The 17,588-nt window shown below is 43.3% G+C and overlaps 1 protein-coding gene across 1 annotated transcript in view; it reads right to left on the minus strand.

Annotated features, from left to right (window-relative positions):
• Window positions 1–1,010: 1,010 nt before the first annotated feature.
• efcab6 (EF-hand calcium binding domain 6) overlaps window positions 1,011–17,588 on the minus strand; it is a 33,288-nt gene continuing 16,710 nt past the window's right edge. The window contains exons 13-29 of the mRNA XM_061251942.1: window positions 17,241–17,312; window positions 16,939–17,099; window positions 16,320–16,430; window positions 15,621–15,777; window positions 14,506–14,620; window positions 13,066–13,187; window positions 11,711–11,940; window positions 10,112–10,199; window positions 9,437–9,555; window positions 7,708–7,987; window positions 7,118–7,309; window positions 5,959–6,183; window positions 5,484–5,681; window positions 4,813–5,002; window positions 4,081–4,265; window positions 1,996–2,145; window positions 1,011–1,133 (exon numbers count right to left, since the gene is read on the minus strand). Of these exons, the coding sequence (XP_061107926.1) occupies window positions 1,011–1,133; window positions 1,996–2,145; window positions 4,081–4,265; window positions 4,813–5,002; window positions 5,484–5,681; window positions 5,959–6,183; window positions 7,118–7,309; window positions 7,708–7,987; window positions 9,437–9,555; window positions 10,112–10,199; window positions 11,711–11,940; window positions 13,066–13,187; window positions 14,506–14,620; window positions 15,621–15,777; window positions 16,320–16,430; window positions 16,939–17,099; window positions 17,241–17,312 (2,718 nt within the window). The remainder of the gene's footprint in view (window positions 1,134–1,995; window positions 2,146–4,080; window positions 4,266–4,812; window positions 5,003–5,483; window positions 5,682–5,958; window positions 6,184–7,117; window positions 7,310–7,707; window positions 7,988–9,436; window positions 9,556–10,111; window positions 10,200–11,710; window positions 11,941–13,065; window positions 13,188–14,505; window positions 14,621–15,620; window positions 15,778–16,319; window positions 16,431–16,938; window positions 17,100–17,240; window positions 17,313–17,588) is intronic.

Genomic DNA, 17,588 nt, shown 5'->3' on the forward strand with positions numbered 1-17,588 from the left:
CCAGTATTTGCTGTGCCAAAAAACAGACCTGGCTCCCATACTACAAAAAAAACATCTACTCTCCATATTTCAGGTGAAATTTCTCTTCTGTAACTGCAGTACGGCACATTTCGTTCCATCACACCTCTGATGAAATTCGTTTTGAGAAAGATCATTCAGACCCGCGGAATGAGACGCTGCGTGAATACCCCGCTTCCTTATTCTCTGCCCGAGCCACGCAGGCAAACTGCAGGTTCCTGTTTATCCTCCGGAGTCAGAGAGAAGATCTCCATCTCACATGAATTATGTACATTCCCAGCAAACGTAATCTGCGAATAAAATCAGATTTTCATATTTCATATTGTGAATCCTGTCTTCGGTGCACAAATAGCTCCGTTCAAATAATTACATCAGCGATCCTGTGGGAGGGAGTGAGGTTTATTGTGAGATACGGCACATATAGACGCTGTTCGCCCGGCCATAAGAGACGTCTCTACAGAAAAGCCTTCACAAAAGATGGCTGTCCTTTCATGTTTAGCTATGCAGGCTGCAGTCCCTGTTGTTTTTTTCTTATGGGTTTTGCATTTCACACGTTTCCACACAAAGCTCGAGCATCTGCTGTGAAAGGATGCAGACTCGGATGTAGGAAATACTTTATTTGGGTAAGTAAAAAAAAGAGGCAATAATTAGCTAGGAATCCTAACAAACGAGATGATTGAGACAAGCTTGGACTGAAAGGGAGAATCATATTTAAAAAATGCAATCACAGAAATGTTTTGATTGGTTACGGTACATTTTCTCTGCACTCTCAATTATGGTGGTGAATATTTCTCAGCACTCGATTGTAGTGAATATGTCTTGTATTCACATTTCTTATAGCAAATATGTCTCTACTCAAGTATTACTGTAGTGAATGGAATGTTGTTGTATTTCTCACTGGTAAAACCCATCAAACATTAACCATACAGACTTTACCCAGAACCCCCTGCTGCATCAGCTCCATAGGGAGAAGCACTGCCTGCATGTTTTCCTCACTGTAGAAAGGAATGCAGGAAGTCGTTGTAGGATATCTTCCCTGAGAGATTTTTGTCAAAGTAAGAGGTGAGATGGAAGACTTCGTCTTGGGAAAGGCAGATTCCATACTGCCCCAGTACCTGCAGCAGAGGCAACAGAACTCAGCGTGTTCTCACAGCTTTTAAAACTTTCAACAGACCTGGGCTTACTTTTTATTCTTTAACATGGTTCTCTGGCTCCAGTACTGGAGGGCTGCAGTGTCTGCAGGTTTAACTCCAGTCCTGGAGGGCTGCAGTGTCTGCAGGTTTAACTCCAGTCCTGGATGGCCACAGTGTCTGCAGGATTAACTCCAGTACTGGACGGCCGCAGTGTCTGCAGGTTTAACTCCAGTCCTGGAGGGCCGCAGTGTCTGCAGGTCTAACTCCAGTCCTGGAGGGCCGCAGTGTCTGCAGGTTTAACTCCAGTCCTGGAGGACTGTAGTGTCTGCAGGTTTAACTCCAGTCCTGGAGGACTGTAGTGTCTGCAGGTTTAACTCCAGTCCTGGAGGGCCACAGTGTCTGCTGGTTTAACTCCAGTCCTGGAGGGCCGCAGTGTCTGCAGGTTTAACTCCAGTCCTGGAGGACTGTAGTGTCTGCAGGTTTAACTCCAGTCCTGGAGGGCCACAGTGTCTGCTGGTTTAACTCCAGTCCTGGAGGGCCGCAGTGTCTGCAGGTTTAACTCCAGTCCTGGAGGACTGTAGTGTCTGCAAGTTTAACTCCAGTCCTGGAGAGCCGACAGACACCTGCTTTATCCCTTCAGACACCAGACAGATTCCAACAGATTACTAAGGGTACATCTCAAAAATGTATCCTCCTTTCCTCCGCTCATCTCTTCCTATCTGGAAGTATGTGGGGAGTGGACAAGTGGAGGAAAGGAGGATGCATTTTTTCAGTATTGGGATGCACCCAATACCCAGTGCTGTTTGCACCAATCAGCACGCCGCAATGGCTCAGGTCAGCGTACCTGTCTGAAATCACTAATGGAGATCTGGCCGTTCCGGGTTGGATCGCAGGCAACAAAGCTGTGTCTCATTGGTCTCCTGAACTTCCGAACCAAGCCGAGCATTCCAAGCATGGTGTCTGCACACGGCCCAGTCAGAACCCCCTTGCTCACCTGGACCCGGGGAGAGAACCGCATCAAACCAGAACAGACCAGTCTGGACCAGACCACACCAGGCCATACAGGACGGAAACAGACTTGGACCAGACTGAGCATGCTCAATGCACAGACCAGCATTTCCCCATCAAACGACAATCCAACAGAAGCCTCTGCAGTTATCCACATCGCCTCCTGCTAAGTTTGTCTTTTATAATTGGCGTAGCAGTCATGAATATCTAGTCTTCCTTACATTTCTCATGTCATTATGTAAGAGGTTGCCGCTGTGGTATAATTGTTTGGGAACCTGCCTTTTAACTCCAAGGGCACTGCTGCTGTCTCTCAATGTAAATGTGTGTGCTAAGCAGACAAATAAATCCTGAAATGAAAGCACGAGCAAATACAATTTCCTACCCCGCGGTTCTGTGCTGAAGTGCTGTTTGTCGAGAGAATGAGGTCTATGGGTCTGAATAGCACCTTGCGGTGTATGAGATGTTTTGTTCTGTAATTGCAGTCTTGAGTTTTCCAGGTTGAGATGTTTGACAGTTTCTCCTTTCGAACATAAGTAAGTCACATGACCGTGGCAGCCTGAGGCTTGGATTTGATTGGTGGGCGTTTTTTTGGGGGGGGATTGAGCTGCAGTCTCTGTATTAAAGGCCAGAGAGGATTGGAGCTCTAATTAATGTTAAAATCAGGTATGTGGGAGAAGTGCAGAGTTCCATTTTGATGGAAATGGGGCCTTGTGCTATTATTTTGTGGGAAGCAAGGTTTTTCTTTATTTTTAATTGAATGAATACCCGGCACACACACACACAGACACACACACAGACACACACACACACACACACACACAAACACACGCACGCGCACACACACACACACACGCACACACACACACACACATGCACACAGTATGTCCTCTCTGTGTTCAGTGCTGCTTCATTGCGGTTCTCTCTCATGAACCTGTTTAAAGCTGACAGACTCTCTAAGAGGAGTAAAACAGGGACTGCTGGGGGAACCCAGCCGTGTGTGTGCAGTGTGTTTGCTCTGGATAACACCCTCCGGTCACTGCTTTTCCCCAACATAAAGTGTGTTTATGGTGTATGGAAAGGAAAACTACACCACATTTGGTCCTGTGAAACAGCCAGGTTTACATTAAATATTAATGTTTTTGCAATCCCAGATGTGTAGTCTTGGAAGATAGCTCAAATATATTTATATAATATATATTTAATAATGTATAATATATTTTATTTATTAAGTCGTTTTTAAATCATGCAGTTGCGGTAGTTGACCCTTATTAAACTGAATTTGTCACTTTAATGCAGTTCACATGATCACCCCTATTTGTCACAGGTCGCATGATCACCCCTATTTGTCACAGGTCGCATGACCACCCCTTTAAGTCCCAGGTCACGTGACCACCCCTTTAAGTCACAGGTCACTTTTTGAACAGTGTTTAAAAGCATAGCTTTTTAACCTGGCCTTTAACTGTAATTAGTAATGCCTTTTGTTTTGACCATTTCTATTTGTATTATGTTACTGTTTTTATGTTTTATCATTTATTTTATTACTTGTGATTTGCAATCTGTCTACTGTGTCCTGCATTTTTATTATTATTCTTTTTTATATTTCTGTTTTATTGGCAAAGAACTCTGGGCTGCTTTTTTGCAAGAAAAGTGCTTTATAAATAAAGTTTATTATTATTATTATTATTATTATTATTATTATTATTATTATCATTATTATTATTATTACATGACCGCCTCTATAAGTCACAGGTCACAAGACCACCCCTATAAGTCACAGGTCACATGACCAGCCATATGCGCTCCAGGTCACATGACTACCCATATAAGTCACAGGTCACATGACCACCCCTATAAGTCCCAGATCACATGACCACCCTTATGAGTCCCAGGTCCTCCATAGAGCACGAGTGGCGGGTCGTACCGGGGTGCGTGGCAGCGGCACTTTGGGTCGATGGAAGGCGGTGGCGGGGCGGGGCTGCATGGAGAGGAGGAGATGGCGCAGGAAGTCGACATACGGGATCCTGCCATTGACCGCGATGCCGTACTTCAGCGCTAGCTGCTCCAGCTCTGACCTCGTCATCCTCACACTCAGGTCCTGCAGGATGGCTGGGACACACACACCGGCTGTCAACATCCTGTTTCAGACTGAGACAGACTTCATGGGGAGTTTCATGCCTCATGTGCGTGCTATGTGGAGGTTCGGGCCTGGTGTTTGCCCTTTCTTTTGCCCTTTGTTACTCTGTAAAGCATCATTGTGTAAACAGTGCTGTACAGATAAAATTGAATTGAAATGTATTGAACCTGTGTGTGCACTAGCCGGGAGATACTACTGGAGCCTCAGGTACTGTGAGTATTTGGGGGATAATTCAAAAGGTTAAAGGTTGTCTGCTAGTGACAGGGCTGGTGGATCCATCCAATTGGGTCATTCAGAACCCTGAATTTTTACATCCTTAAGAATCTATTCACTAACGATCTTATGGAAGAATTTGATCTGAATATTGGAAACTGAAACTCTCTGAAGGTTTCAGTATTCTGGAGGGCAATTTACTGGTTTGTCAGTGTAGAGTAAAGTAGGTGTGTTTGCAGTAGGTGTGTTCAGACCCAGGTGTGTTTGCAGGGTCTGTTAATAAACCCCGCTGCGGGGACACAGTACCCAGGAAGCGGTCCGTGCCGATCCCACCGCATCCCGCCATGTCCTCGTCCTGGCACCGTCTCTGGAGCTCCCTCCAGCAGCCGCGGATCTGCCCGCGCATCGTCCGGTCCAGGGCGTCGAAGGTCCGCAGGGGCGTAGCACTGCTCCCCTGAACAGACACAGCTCCCCTGGGCTCCTCCACATCTGCTGACTGCATTTAAAGAAAATAAATCACAGTTAAAAGAACTCATTCAAAATGAACCAAGTTCTTATTATTCTTTCTGTTTGAGACTATTTTCAGTTTGCATTGATGGTAATGCAGGAAAACCCTGTGAGTGTAGTTTTCCCTGAGAAATATTTGAATTAACATTACCTGATGTGCTGTGGTAAGATCACGAGACAATGCAAATGTTGTTTCCTGACCTAATCTCTTCTCAGCCTCAGACATACATTTCAGACATACTTTTCTCAGCCTCAGATCAGTTGTTCCCAAAATGGTTCCCAAACATGTGGACCCACAATTCTGAGTCTCAAAGACCATGTACCGGTGTTTGGGAAGAATGGTAATAGACAACCACAGACCCACACACTATTAGCTCTGTATTCCTAACATCTCTGTCTCCCTGTGATTTCAGCTGAAACATTCCAGTCCATGCCTTTAAGTACCTCAGGTGGTTTCTGTAGTTCTGTACCTTATTGCGTCCAAGGGTGCAGGGGGCAGTTTTGGGGCGGCGTATGGTTGTGGTGGGTACCCCTGAGCTTGGCCTGGGGTCCCTTCTCTCCGAGTTTTGCAGTCCCCCAGCAGGGTCTCCACTGAACTTCTTCAGAAACTCGTTGTACTCCAGGTTTCCAAAATCATTCACTGGCAGCTGCTTCCACAAGCCCTCAAACTGTAGCAAGTTGGAGAAAAAGACAAACTGATTCTTAGTCTGGGAGAACATTTGAAATGTAATGTGTATTTTTTCTGAAGGATGGTTTTTCCTTTGTTTTTTTAAATAAGTGAATACCTTTTGGTCCACAAAATGTGCTATAAGTTTAATAATAACACTTGAAAATATAGAATAAAAGTATTATTTAAAAATCCTATTAATGTCCAATAGGGCAGCTACAAACATTTGAAAATAAAAGGTGAGTGATTCTATCTTTGGGTGCCAAATGAAGGCGTACCTGTTCAGGCGTGAGCCTCAGGAAATGGCGGTCGCAGATGATCCTGAAGTTCTCTTTGGAGATGACGTTAAGATGGGCGTAGTCCCGGTCAGCCATCTCCTTGGCGATTGTGTAGATCCTGGCACACACCACCTCCCTGATGCGTTCTAGGATGTCACTCAGTGGAAGTGGGCGTGGCTTCACATATCCTTCTGCTTTCTCCGGCCGGTCGTCAGAGGTTTTGACCTTTCCCATTTCCCATGAACATATGTCAGCTTTTACACATGCACCCAGAACACACGCCATTAACATACTTGTATACCAGAAATATACTATTTTATACTTCAGAAACTTTGAGGTATAATTAAATATCAAATATGCTTAGTCTACTATGTTTTCACATGGGTTATAATGGCATTATAGTGTGTTCTCACCATATTGTGGAAAGGTAGTGATGTTATGGTGAACTTTCACCATGTTCAGCAGTTTGTGATGTTAAGATGCTTTCTCACCGTGTTGAGTAATAGTTATGTTAAGCTGTGATCTCTCCATGTTGAGAAATAGTTGTGATGATAAGGTGTGTTCTCACATTGGTTTAATCTACTCAAAGAACACATATCCATCTATCTGCCCGTTGGTCTGCGTGTTCATATGTGTACACAAGTCACTCTTTCCACACTTTATTATTATTTTTATTATTATTCTTTTTTTTTATTTTTTTTAATTTATTGTTATTTTTAGTCACTCTGTCTGTTTTGTTTTACCCTCCCCTCAAAGGCTTCATACTTCTTCCTTCGCTGTCTCTCCCTCTCCCTCTCTCTCTATCTCTGAAAATTACCAATGTATATATGTTCATTTTTGTAAAAAAAAAATAAAAAAAAATAAAAAAGGTGTGTTCTCTCCATGTTGAGTAATGGTTGTTATGTTAAGGTGTGATCTCTCCATGTTGAGTAATGGTTGTGATGTTAAGGTGTGATCTCTCCATGTTGAGTAATGGTTGTGATGTTAAGGTGTGATCTCTCCATGTTGAGTAATGGTTGTGATGTTAAGGTGTGATCTCTCCCATGTTGAGTAATGGTTGTGATGTTAAGGTGCCTTCTCACTGTGAGTAATGGTTGTGCTGTTAAGGTGTGTCCTCACCATGTTGAGAAGTGGTTGTGATGTTCAATTGTGCTCTCACCTGGTTGTTGAGGTGGAATCGTTCCAGGAATGTCCTCCAGGGGATGCTGTGGTCCTCCTCGCTCACAGGCAGACTGGCCAGCAGGTGTGTATGCTGCCTGTCTGACAGTCTGACACAGAAATGGTCCAGAACCCTCCGGAACTCCAGCGATGAGACGGTACCATTCCCACTCCTGTCGAGGGCAGAGAAGGCCTGGAGACAGAGCAGAGAGAACAGGCCATACCTGAGACAGGTGGTGTTATCTGAGACAGGTACATGTCTCACTACTATCTCTGACACTTTTTAAAATTGGGGGAAAGAGGCCATGGGCACAGATCATGCTTAATTGATCTAAACTGGACTAAATTTAGTAAAATTGAGTTTTGCATGGAGAATCTCCAATCAAAGTTGAATTTAGTGTAGGATTAGGCCTCACCATGCTGTAGATTTCAAGTCCAATTCACACACACATACACACACACACATATCTTTGCTTGCCTTGAGAAAGGTGTGGTAGGAGGTTGTGACCGCTCTCACTTTTTCACACACACACACACACACACACACACATACATGCACACACACAGACACACACATGTATCTTTGCTTACCTTGAGCAGGGTGTAGTAGGAGGTCGTGACCTCCTCTCTCACTCTCTGCATGGCCTTGTCGGGGCTAAAGTGCTCCACGCTCTCTCTCTGAGGGAGGGGCTCGGGGCGTGACTCTGGGAGGGGCCCCGGTGTAGCACTGCCCGCTGTCCCCAGCGCCCGCGAATCAGAACGCCCCTCCTCCGTCTGCCGGCTCTGGCCACGCCCACAGCTCTCAGGAGCCACGCCCAGCTTGTCCAGGAACTCAGACTGGGTGAGCACACCTCTACCTTCTCTGTCATACCTGTCGGCACATTCCCAGGGGCAGTTGGTCCTACCAGTCTCTCTCGCACAGAAACACATGGGTTCACCATTTCATGTCCACTCCATCCAGTAGAGCAGTGGTTCCCAAACTCGGTCCTGCAGTACCCCTGTGTATGCTGGTTTTTGTTTTACTCTCAATTGCCATTGAATCATTTTACCAAGCAGTTAATCTTTCTTAATTAGGTGCTTTTCATCTTAAAATGTATTATTTACCTTAAAACACATTATGCCAGAAATAGCTTTGCAATTGCATGAAGAATAACATTAACATGTTCATACTGTGCTCATTGCACCATCTTGCTAACAATTATATAAGAAGAGGAACAAATAAAAGACTTAGGTTAAACAAACTCATAATTAATTAATTAATTAATTAGGTTGTTAAACATGTGTTTAATTTCATTTCTCATTTTATTCCTTAAACATATCAACACAATGCAGGTTTGCCTCATTATAAGTTGTTATAAAATTGCTTTTGAATTCTTCATTATCTTCCAAATGGTTCGTTTTGGTGGCCATGTGTCAACACTTTCGCCAATTAGGAGCCTACTGATTCACTCCAGTCTTTAATTTGATCAGTTAAAAATAATTTACCACTTTTTTAATTCTACAAAATGTATGCATTGTTTGCAATAAGCACAATGTGAACATGGGAATTGTATTATCTGTGGTATGCATAGCTATTTGACAAAATGTGGTTTAAGAGAGCAAGTAATCCCTCTAAATGTGAAAAGCACCTAAATACTTGAAGTGAACAGCTTGTTAAAAATTCTTGGATTGCCATTGTGGTTGGAAGAACGAAAACCAGCATATTCAGGGGTACTCCAGGACCAAGTTTCAGAACCACTGCAGTCCAGAGAACCAGCACATAACCACACCGCTTTATGTGTAAAGATGCAACAAGCAAAGAGAATGACACAATGCACAGAGACGTAGGGAATATCAAGAGGGTGGACAGCCTGACAGTAGAAAACTTAAATGCATATTCTGTTAATGGCTACTTTCATGTTTTCTAAAAAAATAAATAATTTGTGCGTGACAGTGAAGCCTGCCCACACCATTCTTTGAGCCTGTCCTTGAAGAAAGTTGAAGGCCTTTTCTGCATATGCGCACTGACTGCGTGAAACCGGTGATAGATAACATTAATGAACTTCCTGCCTTCTCAGAGAGAACTGTTCTTCAGGCACTAATGTCATATCTTTTTCATTTGCTTCTGTCTCATTTGAAGTATAGAAGTTGTAAGAGATCCCAGCACACGTGGACAGATAACATGTTACTCTTCATTCCTGTTTAATGAAAATATTTCAATTAAAAAGAAAAGATAAAAAAGTGAAATTATTGTTATTGTAAGAGAAATGTAACAAAAATGGCTTAACTCTAGCCCACACCATGTGGTTCTCTAGTTTAGTCTTGGAAAAAAGTGCATTACCTGGACCAGATTTTTTCGAACTGGTTTGCGGTGATGGGCAAAGCATAGGAGTACAGGAGCTCTCTCAATTCATTCTTAGAGACAAGGCCGTTACCCTCTTCATCGGAGTGAAAAAAAGCCTGCACAGAGAGCAGAATCACCGATTATTACCACCACACGCCTTCAGCTCTTAAATAACGTGATTTTACACAGAACTGGGTCAAATACATACATAATTGCTTTTCTGGGATTGACTGATCTGGCCTGGTGCAGTATGAGCCGAACAAGAGGACCAGAAGGTGGGGTTTGCATTTGATAGGATCCAATACAGCAGACAGCTCTTAAGAAATGTGATTTTACACAGAACTGGGCCAAATATGTACACAATTGCTTTTCTGTGATTGACTGATCTGGCCTGGTGCAGTATGAGCCATACAAGAGGACCAGAAGTTGGGGTTTGCATTTGATAGGATCCAAGCTCAGTAAAGTGTAGAAAAGTATTTGAATCCAAAGCAATGAGGTATTTAACCCAGCTCTGTTCATTTCCAACATTCTCCAATGTGACTGTAGGGTGACTTAAAAAAAAAAAGTTTAAGTCCCACTTTTGGAATTGAGAGGTTATGGAGGCACAGAGAGTTGCAGTGGTGGATTGTTCTTTAGTCAGCTGACCGGGAGTCTCTTTTAAACCAAACGCACCTTCGCCATATCAGACCAACTGCTGCGAGCTCGAGCCACCAGGTGACTGTGAACCTGTTCCCCTGCTTCTTCCACAAACCGTTTCGATCTGCAGAAAAATGCACAAATGTTGCTTGACAAAAACAAGAACTTTATTCAACGCTTTCAGTCCCAAGAGTGCCATATGGCACTCAAGCATAATGACCGTAAAATTCCATATGGCACTCTCAACCATATATATTTTCAACCAAATCAAAATGGCTGCAATACTATTGTTTTGAGCCCCAATTAAAACCCAACTAAATGTTTTCAACTTCTTCCATTTTCTCAACCAAAGCCAAAACCCCTTGGGATTTGGGTGGAGCCATTTCATATTGGGCTTGGGACTTAGCTTGGGCTTAAGAAACGCAGTTATTTTTAGAGGAAGTAATGCAATGACACAATGGCAGTAATGCAGCCAAACTAGCCTTAGCAGCGAAGTCACATCTGTGAGCAGTAGGCCCAACGGACCGTCTAACCAGTGAACGACTGAACTGGTGAACTGCTTCTGAGTGTCAAACGGACTACTGAACCTTCAAGACCTGAAGTAATACTGAGGGGTGTGAGCAGTGACTGATCAGCCTAATGACCTGCTTCCCCTGGTACAGGACCACACAATGAGCTCACGTTCATTGCGTGGCTGCACACACACACACTCACACACACACACACACACACACACACACACTCGCAGACACACACGCACACACACACACACACACACACACACACGCACTCTTTCTCTATCTCTATCTCACACACACAATGAGTTAACACTCAGCATGGCTGCATACATCCACACACACACTCACTCACACTCACTATCTCTATCTCTCTCTCACACACACAATGAGCTAACGCTCAGCATGGCTGCACACATACACACACATACTCTCTATCTCTCTCACACGCACATAATGAACCAACTCTCAGCATGGCTGCACACACACACACACACTCTCTCTCTCTAGCTCTCTATCTCACACACACACGCAGACACACTCTCTCTCTCTCTCTATCGCTCTCTCACACACACAATGAGCAGTCATCGAATGGCTATCACAGTACTCTGATAAACGTACACCCAGCGGTGCATACAGTCCTGGTGTGAAGGAAACATAAAGTACCAGCACACTCCCAGCAATTCATTAACAAACAAATAGCTTCCAGCGATTTGTTAGCACACACGTCCAAGCGATTCATTAGCAAACAAACAGCTCCTAGCGATTCATTAGACAATAAGCAGCTTCCAGTGATTTGTTAGCACACAGGTCCTGGCGATTCATTAGCAAACAAGCAGCTCCTAGCGATTCATTAGATAATAAACAGCTTCCAGTGATTCGTTAGCAACCAGGTCCTAGTGATTCATTAGCAACAAATGACTCAGAGCGATTCATGAGCATGCCAACAGCATTTTTGCTTTTGTCCAGTTGAAAGTAAAGACCTGCTTTTCAAAACATCTTTTGCTCGTCCATAAAGTGAAGGGTTGTGGGTACCTCCACATATTCTTGATTGAGAACATCCGTAAGAGGCAGGCTGGCGATATTTCATTTGCGTGTGTTTAGGAGAGGGGGAGCTCACCTGGTGGTGGGTCGAGGCAGTGCACCTGACTGGCTGCAGGCCTGGATGGTGCTGTAGAACTCTGTGTAGTTCAGTGTGGCTCCAGGTTTGAGTCCCAGCAGATCCAGCATACGCTGGTACTCCTGCTCTTTGGTGAGGAATATCAGGGTGTCGAACAGCCGCCTGAGGTCGTTCCTGTCGATGACGCTGTCCCGGTTCCGGTCTATCAGGAGGAAGGCCGTGAGGACATCCTGAAAATCCAAGAATGCTTTACTAGGGGTTTGATGGATGGATATACTATATCCCCCCCAAGTCAATAGAGGAATTGCAGCAACAAGCACCCTTCTCTGTGAATGCGCTGATGTTGAAATTCCCCTCCACACCATTGGCTGTGACAATTAGAACCAATTTGCAACCAATGAGTTTGAATTATTGTACAACTTTATTGTACAACTACACAATATTTTGGTAAAGAGTGTCAGTCCGTCAACTGCATATTTTGAAACCTGCAATTTGAGGACTACAAACACAGGCAGAGAGTGAGTCAACATGTCAGTGAGACTTTTTCAATGATAGGAATGGATTTACAATGGTCTTGTAACAATGTTTTAACACAGAAATCTTACCTATTGTACCTTTAAATCGATTTTCTTTCATTCATTCTCCTACATTCTCAGAGAATAATAGAACCCTATCTAGTTAAAGCGTTCTTCATCGGGCAAACTGGTTCTTTGAGCTTTCAGACTGCACAACTTTGATAGTGGGTTCCAAGAAGATCTAAAAAGGGTTCCTTTATGGAATCAAACCAAAGAACCCTTTCAGAACCATTTTTTGAAAGAATGTAGGGCATGTCCATCCAGTGATTTCTTACTTCTCAGAGTACTGTATTTAGGAATCCTATCAGATGCCTGAATAGATGCTTATTCATAACCTTAATAAGTGTTTTGCTCTCTGGTTTCTGCAATTTGGAAAGGGGGGGGTTTCCTCTTTAGAACGTCCGCTGTGAAGCTGTGTGAACACCTATTTGTTAATAGTGAGTCATTTCATTTTCATTTCATGTCGGTGATTCATTCAGCAGTTATTCATTTCATTTTAAACAAATAAGAAAATGTTTGCTATTGCTTAACACATGCCATCTATCCACCAGACTGCATAATTTCCTCTCTCTCTCTGCTCTCAGAGTTCTGGCACAAAATGGCTGCTGAGTGGTGGGGGCTACACGTTGGTGTTGGCACCTCATTGTAAAGTGCTTTGAGGTCAGGAGATGAAAGCTGCTATCTATAGATGGGGTTTGTTGTTATTGTTGGGTGTTATTATTTCAGCTACGTTTTATGTTGTGGATTTTAGCCCTCAGCTGTAGAGTACATTTCTCTCACCCCGTGGTACTTCTCGATCCTCTCCTTCATCTGAGAGAGACAGTCCTCTGCTGTCAGGAAGCGTGGCTGCTTCTCCGTCACACTGTTATTCAGCTCTGTCGCCCTCTTCTCCTTCAGTTTATCTGTACATTATTACAGTGTTACTACTACACTTACTAAACAGTTATTACATTGCTGTAACAGTACGTAACGTGCAACTGTGGCAGTGAAGGATGACAGTGTAGTATTACATTGAGGAAACTAGTGGTTGTTAGTTTTATTCCTAGATCCACTATAGCTTTGAGCAAGGTGCTTTACCTCAACTGCTTCAGTTACTATCCATGAGTATAAATGGATTGTATATAAAATAATTTAAGCTGTGTCTCTTGGTAAGAGCATCTGCTGAATACATAAAATGTAATTATGCAGTGATCAGGTGTTATAATAATGTGCACATACAGACTATGCAGTGGTCAACATTATTACTGGGTACACACTTTTCTACAGGACACATTTTTCTTCTGCTACAATAAGTGATGCTGGGAGAAAATGTAATTTTAAGTCTCCAGTTTCTGTGCAACTTACTGAAAACAATATAGTTGTTTGTTTTGTTGACAAATGAATTATTTATGAGGTGAGATTAGCCTAACTGCAGATATTTGTTCTTTAATGTGGTTTTTGTGCATCCTTCATTTTATTCTTCGTTCTGAGGTGTTCTGCACGTGACTTTGCATTCAAAGCTCCTTTTAATTGGCATTTCAGAAGATAAAAATGAGAGATGTCCCTCTCACAGTAAAAGCTTCCAATGAAAACACATAATTAGGCAGAATATCAAAAACGAAACTGTTCTACTCTCCTTCTGTTTTTAGCACTAATGAGAAATGAGGACCTATATATGCACTTAATTATCCTGTAGATGACTAGTGGAGTTAGAAAAGGCTATGATATTATGTGCTTAGTGCTGGAACCTGAGTCAGAGGGGAGGACAGACAGACAGACAGACAGACAGACAGACAGACGTGGGGAGGGGTGCCTAATAGCCAAGAGGCAGTGAATGTTCTGCGCTGTAATACAGCGCAAAAACTCCTGTTACCAACCCAAACGTCTTGTAGTTAAGAAGCAGAGGATGGAAGGAACTTGTGATATCGCTTTGCTTTGCTTTTTAACCCTTGTGTAGTCTTAACATGTTGTATGATCTCCTTGTCCGAAGGGTAAAAAATGACCCGCCTTCACTAAACTGAATTTTAAACTCCAAATCTATTTTGAAATTGAAAAGATAATTTAGGGGGTTTTTCCGCTGTTGAACATAGTGGCGGGTCATTTATGACCCTTAAGACAGCACTTATCTATTAATCATCTTAACAACAGAAATGTCTTGACATGCAATGTGGAACCTGAGTGCATAGGTGTGTCATTGTCTACTCTGGTTTGTGTCCCCACACACCTGCTGGCCATCCTCACCTTCATATTTAACCAGGAAGTCGGCATGGGAGAGGGTTCCATCCTTAAAACCAAGAGCTTCAGTCAGAACATCAAACTCCTCCTGATCAAGACTGATTCCACAGTCCTCCAGCATCTAGGAGTGAGATTTCAGCAGGGGAAGGTACAGTTACTCTACAACATACTGCACAATCCAAAGAGAGAGAATCTTAACAAGTATTTTAGACTTCTATTTAGACTTAAAAGCTCATTTCTATTACTGCTTTTTGCTAAATACAACAAAAAGATTTCCATTAGGTGAGACAGTTTGACTCATTTCAAGATAGCTAATATTTCGTACTTGAGAGAAAAAAACATTTTAAGACTAAAACTTGATAAGACTTTTTTTTTTTGCAGTGAAACCACCTTTGTGACCTGATGCAAAGCATATCGCCATTCAGCCCAGTAAGGCAACCAGAGGTATGTTCAAGACAGCAAACCTTCACGGCCACCAAGGCATTTTAAATACAAATGGATGTGAATTAGATTTAACAATGCCAGCTAGCTGATTCATTACTTGTCTGTTATTCAGGGTTTAGGGTAAGAACAAATATTACTTTGATTAAAGCGTATTATAACTTTAATTGTCCACTTTTGTTCTCTCCCATTCGCGATCTTGAACACACCTCTGGTTTGTATTTTCACCTTAAAATGAACAACTTGTTCATTTCAAAAACATGACGCGGTGAATTATCTGAGGTGAGGTGTGTTAACTATGCTATCAGCTGCTTTCATTGATTAACTAAGATCTGAGTACAAACAAAACTCAGCACATTCTGCAGCTCCCAAAGCACTCCCCTTCGGCAGGAAAGCTGACTGAAATTTTAAGTTCTGGCACACTTGTCAAAAATTCAAATGATCCTCATAAGGGAACAAAATGAATATTTATGTTGCTTGTCCCCATCTCTTGACAGGCTCTTTACTGATTTATTTAAACGTTAAGCAGGTTAAAAAGAAGACATGAACAAAGTCGATCACTGCGCGGGAATGTCCGTATAAACCCAGTGGGGTCTTATCTCCAAACTCCCAGTGCTGCTGGGCTCATTACTCAGTCATGCCGGAAACTTCTAAAGTGAGGGAAATGTTCAGAAGCTCACCCTCTCAAAGTGCTTTAAACTCAGCGTTCCGTCAGAGTTCCCTCCTGTTTCCGGGAGACAGTCGTGAACGGTGATGTTCCGCTGGGCCAGGTTCTCTCTCATCTTCCTCAATACCGTGTTCTCCACAGCCCGGGTTCTAACCCTGCACGCAGATGACCTAGAACCACAGCAGCACATTTCCAGCTACAAACGGAGAACTCTGAGAAGATTTATTGAATAGTTTATTCGTTTATTTTGACAGAGACAATGCACATTAATTAACATTTCTGTAAATGCTAGCCAGGAAGTTTTCATCTGTAGTCCCTGGGCTACATGCTTTGGCAGTGGGAGGAAATCGGAGCACCCAGAGGAAAGCCAGGCGAACACAGGGAGAATGTGCAAACTCCACGCAGAGAGGATCTGGGCCTGATACTGCGCATGCTATCAAAATGATCAAACCCCATGCTAGGAAAAGGGGCTAATGCACATAATCTCTGGAAATATGCTATCTCATGCTATGAATATGGTAATAGAATGAGCTAATATACACTTTATTAGGTATTTATTAGACCTTTTTTTTTTTTTACTAAATATTTTTTATATTTGCATGAACAAGCTGGTGTCTACCTAATCAATTGCTCACTGAGCGTAAATGCGACAGTAATACGCTAACACATTCTAGCAGAATGTGCAAACACACAGAATTATTAAAGCTCTTACCTGCTGATTGCCCTGTGGGCTCTTGCTGTGCTGCGTCTCTTTGACACACCCAAACTATTCAGAAACCGGTCATATGCTAGTCTTCCCGAGTCCGTGTGTGGCTCACAAAGTCTGCAGTAGGTGAAGAGAAACACCATTATAAATGGCACAGTGCTGGGTAAGATTTTCAATATTTTTTATAATTTACCAATCAGCAACAGTTCTGCAGATTAGGAATTCCTGCAGTTTTCAGAATGAGACTTGGGGGAAGCAGGGGGAATAGACCCATGTTTCCCTGTTGCTGGGAACATGATAATTATTAATCCGCTGGTAAGAAATCGTCGCTCTGGGTGAGATTCATAGGTTCGCTCTGTGCAAAGCATGGCTCTGGGGCAGACCTCTCAGCACCACATTGGCCTCGTAACTTGCATGCCAGTTGGGATCAATTTTAATCACTGTCCTAAACTCCAGCTTTGATGGTATGTTCTATAGCAGTGGTCCTCAACGCAGATCCTAGACAGCTGTAGGGTTGTTCTGGTGTTGACCATAAAATAAAATAATATAGACCTAGAAAACTGCTAAGACTGTGATTCTATACTGAATCACCTGTAGAAGTAACTCTGACTCTATATTGACTCACCTGTTGAAGTGACCCTCTGACAAAGGTAGCCCATAGCGGTTGATGACCTCCCTAAGTTCATCTCGATGAACCGTCCCATTCTGACCTTGGTCATAGTGTCTGAGTGCCTCTGTGACCTGGTCAAGGTGCTCTGAGAGTTTGTCACGTAGTAACCCCTCTACCTGCAGACAGGTAACCAGAGCATGGGTCAGATAAGAAAACTCAAGCAACTGTTCTGCCATTCTCATGCTGTCATCATGCTGTCCCAGCTGTGCCTGTCATTGGCCAAACAGCATTAGTGGAAGACTCATGGCTTAACTCACTGTGCTCCATCCATCAGCCTCCATGGTTAGCTTGTCTTTCTGTGTGGGTCCACTGCACTCCCTGGCCTCTACCTGAAGAGGGCGACACTGGGAGGTCAGGGCCTCCCACTTTTCTCTGACACCACATTCTAAACAGGAGTTGGGTGAGTATACACATCTGAAATACCATCACCCTCCGACACAGGTGATAGTGTTGCCACATTGCAGCCGGGTAGCTGATGGTGGCTAGAGGGCAATGGTGCTAGCTTGTGGTGTGTGGAGGGTGATGGTGTCAACGTGTTAGCCTGTGGTGGCTGGAGGGTGATGGTGTTAGCATGTTTGGCTGTGGTGGCTGGAGGGTGATGGTGT

Source organism: Conger conger, chromosome 8 (genome assembly GCF_963514075.1).
Source record: "Conger conger chromosome 8, fConCon1.1, whole genome shotgun sequence".
Taxonomy (NCBI): Eukaryota; Metazoa; Chordata; class Actinopteri; order Anguilliformes; family Congridae; genus Conger; species Conger conger.